Source organism: Pelophylax lessonae (assembly GCF_965119305.1).
Source record: "Pelophylax lessonae genome assembly, chromosome: 12".
NCBI classification, from domain to species: domain Eukaryota; kingdom Metazoa; phylum Chordata; class Amphibia; order Anura; family Ranidae; genus Pelophylax; species Pelophylax lessonae.
Genome location: NC_138779.1, coordinates 180022722 through 180032945, shown reverse-complemented (window position 1 = coordinate 180032945; position 10224 = coordinate 180022722). Strand labels below are relative to the sequence as shown.

Sequence of the window (10224 nt, the reverse complement as noted above, 5' to 3'; positions counted from 1 at the left end):
GGTTCAACCAGAAAAGATCACCCTTCCTGATAGCAATCAGGTATCTGATAAATGTGTGGGAACAGAAAACGACCAGACTTTCTCGGATGGTCGGGGCCAGATACCTCTAGGGACGCCTGGTTCAGATCCAATCAGCGCCAGTGGTCCTAGAAATTCTAGGCTGGCCTCCTCAAGCCGGCCTGGCCGACTTGGACATGTTAGTCGCAGACGTTCCGTGGGAACTTCGTCTCAGGGAGTGTCTGTGGTCTCAAGGACCAATTTACCTTCGTGCTTTTACAGTCGCTGGTTTTAATGGCCTGGCCATTGAGACCCAAGTACTGAAGGACAGAGGTTTGTCTACTTCAGTCATTCCTACCCTTATTAAAGCAAGGAAAGCGACTTCCAGCAAAGTCTATTATCACACATGGAAGACTTATATTGCGTGGTGCGAATCTTTAGGATTTCCTCCACGTACCTATTCGGTGACTCGAATATTGGCCTTTTTGCAACAAGGGGTTGAGCAGAAGCTAGCCTTGAGCACCATCAAGGGTCAAGTTTCAGCATTAGCAATCTTCTTTCAGAAGCCTTTAGCTACCAGATCCTTGGTGCGGAATTTCATCCAGGGGGTGCGGCACCTGGCTCCTCCAGTCCGCGCGCCCTTACCGCCCTGGGATCTTAATTTGGTTTTGTCGGTTCTACAGAAACCTCCCTTTGAAAACATCAGGGAGATTCCCTTGCTTACTCTATCCCAGAAGGTGGCCTTCTTGGTGGCTATTACTTCTGCTCGCAGGGTGTCAGAACTGGCTGCATTATCATGCCAGTCACCATACCTAGTGATTCATAGGGATAAGGTAGTACTTCATCCTAAGCCATCTTTTCTTCCCAGGGTGGTTTCAGATTTTCATCTGAATGAAGATATTGTACTACCTTCCTTGTGTCCTCAGCCCAAGCATCATCGGGAACATGCGTTGCATTCCTTAGATGTGGTTCGGGCAATCAGGGTATACCTGAAAGCTACGGAATCATTCCGTAAGACGGATTCACTCTTTGTGATCACGGATGGCCCCAGAAAGGGTTTGCCTGCATCTGCCGCGACCATTGCCAAATGGATTAGACTAACGGTGGTACAGGCTTATTCTATTAAGGGTCAGAGTCCTCCGTTCCCTGTTAGGGCGCACTCCACTCGAGCGCTCAGTACTTCCTGGGCCTTTCGCCATCAGGCGTCAGTGGTCCAGGTATGTAAGGCGGCCACCTGGTCGTCGGTACATACCTTTACAAAATTCTATAAAATTGATGTGACGGCATCGGCGGATGCCTCATTTGGCCGCAAGGTTTTGCAGGCCGCAATTTGAGGAGACCGGTGGTCTACCTCGAGGGTTTTTTTCTGTTTGAAAAAAAAAAAAAAAAAATTGTTTTCTCTTTTTTTTGGTTGAGTCTCATCATTAAGGATGAGCATTGTAAACTTCTAGTTGGCACCGGTTGGGCCTTCTAGATTGGGATTGATTTCCATTTTCCCACCCCTCAGTCGTGATACTGCTCTGGGACGTCCCGAAGGTGGTGTATCACCGAGGACTACGTCTGTCGATGAGCGCTAGAGAAAAATGGATTTTTGTAAAATCTTACCGTAAAATCCTTTTCTCTTAGCTCATCGACAGACGTAGTCCCCGCCCCTCTGTTTTGGAGTTGGGTTGGGTTAAATTCTCTAAGCACTGCTTTTTCACATAACTGATTTGCTGAGGCAGAGAGAGAGAGGATATACCCTCTGGGACTGCCCCTAGGGTGTGGCCAGAGCTTTTTAATTTCCTGTCTAGTCCTGCTCCTGCGGAGGTAACATAACCCGAAGGTGGTGTATCACCGAGGACTACGTCTGTCGATGAGCTAAGAGAAAAGGATTTTACGGTAAGATTTTACAAAAATCCATTTTTAATAGGTTCTCACTAGAAAAAAAAATGTGGCCCTTTGCTTACCTTTATCTGGCCTTCAGGGCACTATTCCTGTCATTGCTACTAGGCATTATGCCTTATACTGACACCAACAACAAGGCACTATTCTTTTCATTGACACCAACCATGGGTCCCTTTTCCTTCTACTGATACCAGTAATGGGGCATACTTCCTTCGACTCATATAAATGTTAGAACACTTTTTCTTCCACTGATACCAATGATGAGGCACTATTCCTCACACTAATACCAAGGATGGTATTCCTCTACTTACCACAGTCCATATGTAATTATTATTTTTTTTACTTTCACTGATTAAGCCACAGGCATTTTCTACTCCTACTGGCTACAGTCTGCACCTCCTATAGTCTAAAGAACAATAAACTGGTGATTTGTTTAGAAAGTTTGGATACCCCTGCTGTAGAGGATTAGAATGGCTTTATACAACAGTGTCACCCTCATAAAGGAAGTGCTCCTATCCCTTGTTTAATGGATTATTCAACAGGTATGCTTGGCAGCAAAGGAAAGGCTAACAGATAATATGCCTTCTATATAATTGGAGGTTGAATTGTCAGCTATTCAGCCCCTCTCAAAGTCTGTGTTTACCCTGCCCATCAGCCACACTGTTTTGGGTCCTTTCACACCAGGACACAGAGTGATGCATTTTTGTGCATGTGTTGCACCACAACTTGTTGTCAAATACAAATAGGCTGCACTTCCACTGTTGGTTGCTTAATATCCAACAAGCTTTATTGCAAGAATTGCAACTCTCCTGCTTCTTCTAAGTGTTTCTCTCCAATAGGGGTTTAATCATAAAGGTCTCAGTTCCACCTAATGACTAAGCTCCTATTGGGGAGAAATGCATTAAAAGGGCAGGAGAGGGTCTGACACAGTGGATGCACTACTTTTGGAAAAAGCTTGTTGGATAACATGAAAAGAACAGAATGTGCAGCAGCCTTTATCTGGATACTGTACAGAGGAACAGATCCCAGTAGATATGCACCTGTACCTGGGCAATGGTCTGTAAGACCACCTGGAGAGATAATATCTTTATGTATTTTTAATAACAGCAACACGTTGCTGAGCATTGTGATACAACTGTATTCTGGTGGTGCAATGGGCCACCATTTAAAATAAACAGGTCGGCAATGTGCTAGTTTCAATGGGCCCAATGGTGCTAACGCTTTACTGGGCAACATAGCTTAGTGGTTAGCCATTCTGCCTTGCGGCACTGTGGTCTTTGGTTCGAATCCTAACTAGACACGATCTGCATAGAGTTTGCAAGTTCTCCCTGTGCTTGCGTGGGTTTCCACCATGTACTCCAGCTTCCTCCCATACTGATTGATCAATTGGCTTCTTTCTACATTGTCCCTAGTACGTGAGGTAGAGATCTTTGATTGAAAGCTCGTTGAGGGCAGTGACTGATGTACAGGTCCCTCTCAAAAAATTATCATATTGTGATAAAGTTCATTATTTTCTGTAATGTACTGATAAACATTAGACTTTCATATATTTTAGATTCATTACACACACCTGAAGTAGTGCAAGCCTTTTATTGTTTTAATATTGATGATTTTGGCATACAGCTCAGGAAAAACCAAAATTCCCATCTCAAAAAATTAGCATATTTCATCCGACCAATAAAAAAAAAGTGTTTTTAATACAAAAAAAAGTCAACCTTCAAATAATTATGTTCAGTTATGCACTCAATACTTGGTCGGGAATCCTTTTGCAGAAATGACTGCTTCAATGCGGCGTGGCATGGAGGCAATCAGCCTGTGGCACTGCTGAGGTGTTATGGAGGCCCAGGATGCTTCGATAGCGGCCTTGAGCTCATCCAGAGTGTTGGGTCTTGCGTCTCTCAACTTTCTCTTCACAACATCCCACAGATTCTCTATGGGGTTCAGGTCAGGAGAGTTGGCAGGCCAATTGAGCACAGTAATACCATGGTCAGTAAACCATTTACCAGTGGTTTTGGCACTGTGAGCAGGTGCCAGGTCGTGCTGAAAAATGAAATCTTCATCTCCATAAAGCTTTTCAGCAGATGGAAGCATGAAGTGCTCCAAAATCTCCTGATAGCTAGCTGCATTGACCCTGCCCTTGATAAAACACAGTGGACCAACACCAGCAGCTGACATGGCACCCCAGACCATCACTGACTGTGGGTACTTGACACTGGACTTCAGGCATTTTGGCATTTCCCTCTCCCCAGTCTTCCTCCAGACTCTGGCACCTTGATTTCCGAATGACATGTAAAATTTGCTTTCATCCGAAAAAAGTACTCTGGACCACTGAGCAACAGTCCAGTGCTGCTTCGCTGTAGCCAGGTCAGGCGCTTCTGCCGCTGTTTCTGGTTCAAAAGTGGCTTGACCTGGGGAATGCGGCACCTGTAGCCCATTTCTTGCACACGCCTGTACCCGGTGGCTCTAGATGTTTCTACTCCAGACTCAGTCCACTGCTTCCGCAGGTCCCCCAAGGTCTGGAATCGGTCCTTCTCCACAATCTTCCTCCGGGTCCGGTTACCTCTTCTCGTTGTGCAGCGTTTTCTGCCACACTTTTTCCTTCCAACACTTTTTCCTTCCCACAGATTTCCCACTGAGGTACCTTGATACAGCACTCTGGGAACAGCCTATTCGTTCAGAAATTTCTTTCTGTGTCTTACCCTCTTGCTTGAGGGTGTCAATGATGGCCTTCTGGACAGCAGTCTTACCCATGATTGTGGTTTTGAGTAATGAACCAGGCTGGGAGTTTTTAAAAGCCTCAGGAATCTTTTGCAGGTGTTTAGAGTTAATTAGTTGATTCAGATGATTAGGTTAATAGCTCGTTTAGAGAACCTTTTCATGATATGCTAATTTTTTGAGATAGGAATTTTGGTTTTTCATGAGCTGTATGCCAAAATCATCAATATTAAAACAATAAAAGACTTGCACTACTTCAGTTGTGTGTAATGAATCTAAAATATATGAAAGTCTAATGTTTATCAGTACATTACAGAAAATAATGAACTTTATCACACTATGCTAATTTTTTGAGAGGGACCTGTATATGTATAAAATGTAGAGGGCTGTGTACATTGATGGTGATGTATAAATACCTAAAATAATAATTAGTCCTGGTTTAGTCCAGATCACCTGTGCTATCCCAAGGAGTGACCACACGTGGGGAAAAAAAAAAAGAGTCTGTACCTAAGAGTGGCATGAAATTATCATTACTTTTTCCCCGTGCAATAATGGTCCTGTACTTTTCTGCAATTATAACAAAGCTAATTTTGGGACCAGTCCATCTTTTCTTCAATGCTCCTCAGAATTGAAAGGACAGACCTTTGACTAGATAATGAGTTGGAGATTTCAAGGTTCAGATCACTGCTGGTTAGCGATGAGGCTCCAGTGCTGTGACCTAACTCATGAAGCAAACGCATGACAACCGGTATGATCTACACAGGACAAAATAAAAAAAAAAAAAAAGTTACCACAAACCGGACATGAACATTGATGATGGTCATATATGTTTAGGGGACCACCATTATAGGGATTCATTTCTTTTGCATTTTTTCTACATTTAGAAATGCTGCAACGTATGAGATTACCGGTATGAAAAACCTAGATGGATGCTGACCTATTCTGACCCTCAGGATCCATACTATTTCCTGCATAGTGAATCTGAACTTTTTATTTTCTGATTTAGAGCAAAGTGCACAGTGGCTAAGTGGTTAGCACTTCCGCCTAATATCACTGGGAATGTTGGTTCAAATCCCAACCAGGACACACTACCTGCTTGGAGTTTGTATGTTCTCTCTGTGCCTGTGTAGTACTGTGGTTTCCTCCCACACTCTAAAGACATGCTGGCAGGTTAATTGGCTCATGTCTACAGCTCTGGCCAAAAGTTTTGAAAATTACACAAATATTATTTTCACAAAGTCTACCGCCTCAGTTTTTATGATGGAAATTTGTATATACTCCAGAATGTTATGAAGCATGATCAGGTGACTTGCAAAGTCCCACTTTGCCATAAAAATTAACCTAATCCCCCCCAAAAAACATTTTCACTGCATTTCAGCCCTGTCACAAAAGGACCAGCTGACATCATGGCAGTGATTCTCTTGTTAACACAGGTGTCACTGTTGACGAGGACAAGGCTGGAAATCACTCCTGTAATGCTGATTGAGTTAGAATAAGGCTCCTTTCACACAGGCTTTTCGATAAGGTCCGTCTCTCAGATTTTCAGGCGGACCTGATCGGATGCTCCATGCACCCCTTTGGGGCAGCGGATGTCAGCGGTTACTTGTCCACTGACAGCCGCTGCTCTCCAATCTGATCCTGTTTGTGAAATCCAGACGGATGGAAACCCTATTTTCAATCCGTCTGGAGGATAAGATCGAATGAAAACATCCTCCATAGAGGAGAGCGGGGATCTAACAGGTCCGTCTGCACACAGAGTAGAAACGGACCTGTCACCCACCTGCTCAGCGGGCATCGGCGGATCGATCCCCGCTGAGCAAAACAGAGTCCGCCGGGTGGAAAGCCCGTGTGAAAGGACCCTAACAGACTGGAAGCTTTAAAAGGAAGGTGGTACTTGAAATTTCTGTTCTTCCTCTTTTAACCATCGTTACCTACTAGGAAACACGTGCAGTCATCATTGCTTTGCACAAAAAGGGATTCTCAGGATATTGCTGCTGCTAGATTGCACCTACTGTAAATCAACCATTTATCGGATCATCAAGAACTTCAAGGAGAGAGGTTTGATTGTTGTGAAGAAGGCTGCAGGGTGCCAGAGAAAGTCCAGCAAGCGCCAGGACTGTCTCCTACAGTTAATTCAGCTGCGTTATTGGGCCACCACCAGTGCAGAGCTTGCTCAGGAATGGCAGCAGGCAGGTGTGAGTACATCTGTATGCACAGTGAGGAGAAGACTTTTGGAGGATGGCCTGGTGTCAAAAGCGCAGCAAAGAAGCCACTGCTCTCCAGGAAAAACATTAGGGACAGACTGTTTTTCTGTAAAAGGTACAGGGAATGGACTGCAGAGGACTGGGGTAAAGTCATGATGAATCCCCTTTCCGATTTAGGGCATCCGGAAAAAGCCTTGTCCGGAGAAGAAAAGGTGAGCGCCAGGGCCGCTGATAGGGGAACCACCAGTCCTCCTGTAGGGGGCCTGGGCACACAGGGGGGCTCCAACAGCACGGGCAAATAGTGTGGTCGGGCAGATGGACAGTTACAGAAGGAAGCCCTGTGCGGCTCTCTGCAGCAGCTGAAAGCCAGTTTCTCCCCCTCCTGCCAGCTTTCAGCTGCTGTGGTGAGAGACACAGACACAGGGCATTGTTCCTGTATTTGCTTTTCCAAAACCGATCCCCCTCCCTGTTCTGCTTTCTTCTGATCCCCCCCTCTTTGGGTGCCCCCCTTTCACTGTGCTGCCTCCCCCCCCCCCTGCAGTGCTACAGGCTTCCCTGTCCTGTAAAAAAAATAGCAAATTGTAAAAAAAAAATAATATTTAAACATTGTTAAATAATTTTTAAAAAAATTGTAAACATTAAGAAAAAGTTTTTTTTTTAATGTAAAAAACAATTAAAAAGAGGGCTAATTCACACAGGTTCTCTGTTATGTTTGTGTCCACTAATAATGATTTTAGTGTATTTTTAGTGAAAATATTGTCTTGATATATTGGGGGGTCCTGCTAGGTAGACTGCGGGGCCCTGTGATTTCTAATGGCAGCCCTGTGTCATGTCAACAGTAAAGCACCCTGAGACCCTTCATGTGTAGGCTTGCTTCTCAGCCAAGGGAGTGGGCTTGCTCACAATTTTGCCTAAGAACACCGCTATGAATAAAGAATGGTACAAAAACTTTCTCCGAGAACAACTTCTTCCAAAGATCCAAGAACAGTTTGGTGACGATAAAATGCCTTTTCCAGCATGATGGAGCACCTTGCCATAAGGCAAAAGTGATAACTCAGTGGGAACAATTGATCAAAATTTTGAGTCAATGGCCAGGAAACACTCCAGGACTTAATCCCATTGAGAACTTTAGTCAATCCTCAAGAGGCGAGTGAACAAAAAACCCCACAAATTCTGACAAACTCCAAGCATTGATTATGTAAGAATGGGTTGCCATAAGTCAGGATGTGGCACAGAAGTTGATTGACAGCATGCCAGGGCAAATTGCAGAGGTCTTGAAAAAGAAGGGTCAACACTGCAAATAGTGACCCTGCATAAATGTAACGTAATTGTAAAAAAAAATTGTACTTGTAATTATACTTCAGTATACCACATTAACATCTAACAAAAAGATCTAAAAACACTGAAGTAGCAGACTTTGTGAAAACTATTATTTGTGTCATTCTCAAATCTTTTGGCCAGGGCTTTAAACTAAGGATAGACCGATATGTTTTTTTTCAGGGCCCGATACCGATATTTTGGTCACTTATGCCTCGTTTCCACTGAGCGGAACGGTTCGGGTCGGTACAGTTTGGAAGGTTTAGAATGGTCCGGTCTATTCAGGTGAGCGTTTCCACTGCAAGTCAGGCCACCAGGGACCATGCGGGGTTTACACCAAATGAGGTGTTTGTTTTGTTCTTTCATTTGACGTGAGCAATGAAGTTTTCCTGTCCGCCAATCAGTGGAATCTATCGTGTGACGCCAGTAGCTCCGCCCTAACCGTACCGTACCATTTCCTATGGCCCTACATCTGAAGCAGGACCAGGAATGGTGCGGTTTGGTTCGGTTGTATGGGCCACTTTCATAATGGAAACACTCAAATTAGCGTACCGTACCGAACCGACCCGAACCGATCCGCTCAGTGGAAACGAGGCATAAGTGTCCGTATCGGCTGATATGGGCTGATATTTTGTACATTTAAAGTTTTGAAAAATAAAGACAATTTTTGACACAATAAACAGGCAAAAAATTTGGGGGAGCATACCCATGTATTTCCAAAGCTGCTGCAGCTATGAACCAAAAGACATGTATATTAAAAAAGAATAGCGCGCAAATGGACTCTCTTCAGATTTGGTAGTAATTTTTGACACAAATCTGGTACTGAACATGTGGGGTAGGTCTTTTAGCTGTAATGGGCGGTCTTCCCTTCCCTCCCTGCCTGCCAGGAATCCCATGTGAACCTAGTTTAGTGTCATTAAAATCCTAGAATCCACTTTTTTAGTGTTTTATATAATGTCCAGTGTGTGTTTTTGTAATTGGGAAATACCTTCATTACATCGCTGCTCCGGGCTCTCCTCGCTAATCTCCCACTCTGCTGTTTTCTCCTCTCATAGCTGTCAGAGGAGGATCTTAGCCCCTCCACTCTGCAGTGTACACAGAAGCGCCGGGTATTAGATTAGAATAGTGTGAAATACCTTTGTTATATCTCTGCTGTCCTTCTCTCCTCCCCCACTGACAGCTGGGGGTCACGGTAGGGCCAAGCGGTGATGTAATGACGGTATTTCACACTATTAGATTACAAAAACACACACTGGACATTAACAATAAAGTGGATGCTAGGATTTTACATACACTAATATTACATACAGTACATACAGTAATATCGGTAACCTCCGGGGCCGATTCCGATATATCAGGGAAAGTGCATATCGGCCCTCGATAGCTCGGCCTTGCCGATAATCGGTCGATCCCTACTGTGAACTGGCCCTAGGATGTGTTTGAATGTTAGTTAGGGACCTTAGATTGTAAGCTCCTTGAGGGCAAGGACTGATGTGAATGTGCAATATATATGTGTGTAATGCACTGCATAAATTGACGGTGCTATATAAGTGCCTGAAAGTCAGTATGTGCTGCTAAAGACCAAGCCAATGACAATTTGCTGCAGTGAGTATTGCCAATGTCAGGATCGCTAAAGAGACTGCCTCTCTTTCACTATTGAATTGTTCCCTCTGTAGCAGTGACAGTAAGATGTCGCTCCCATCGCGACTGAGACTCAGTAGCAGTCAGGCCAGCAAACAGCAACATTTTGCTACCTCTGTCTACAGAGGGAGCGATTCCATAGGGACCTCAGGAACCTTCTTAGTCATCCTGTCGCTGGCGACTTTGAGAAATGGCCAGTGGCAGAATCATGAATCTGACATCAGCCTTCTGCATTTAGTTTACATAAACTAAAGGAGAGGCTCTCCTGCCTTTTTTGATATATTTGTGTTAATTTCTCTAAACAGAGCACACCTTAACGGCCTCGTGGGCATGGGGCATACTCTAGCCTATGCCTGTGCGAGGCCATGTTTACCTGCATGGGGATGCACAAGTGTTCTGATCATCCCCATGCAGGAAGTACAATTACTGGCAATTAGAGCACAGCGACTGTGTGTCCCCAAAC

The 10224-nt window shown here is 44.4% G+C and overlaps 1 protein-coding gene across 1 annotated transcript in view; it reads right to left on the bottom strand.

The window, feature by feature from the left end:
- Nucleotides 1–5140: 5140 nt before the first annotated feature.
- LOC309567777 (interferon regulatory factor 3-like) overlaps nt 5141–10224 on the bottom strand; it is a 63860-nt gene continuing 58776 nt past the window's right edge. The window contains exon 10 of the mRNA XM_082273226.1: nt 5141–5354. Coding sequence (XP_082129352.1) covers nt 5184–5354 — 171 coding nt within the window. The 3' untranslated portion in view covers nt 5141–5183. The remainder of the gene's footprint in view (nt 5355–10224) is intronic.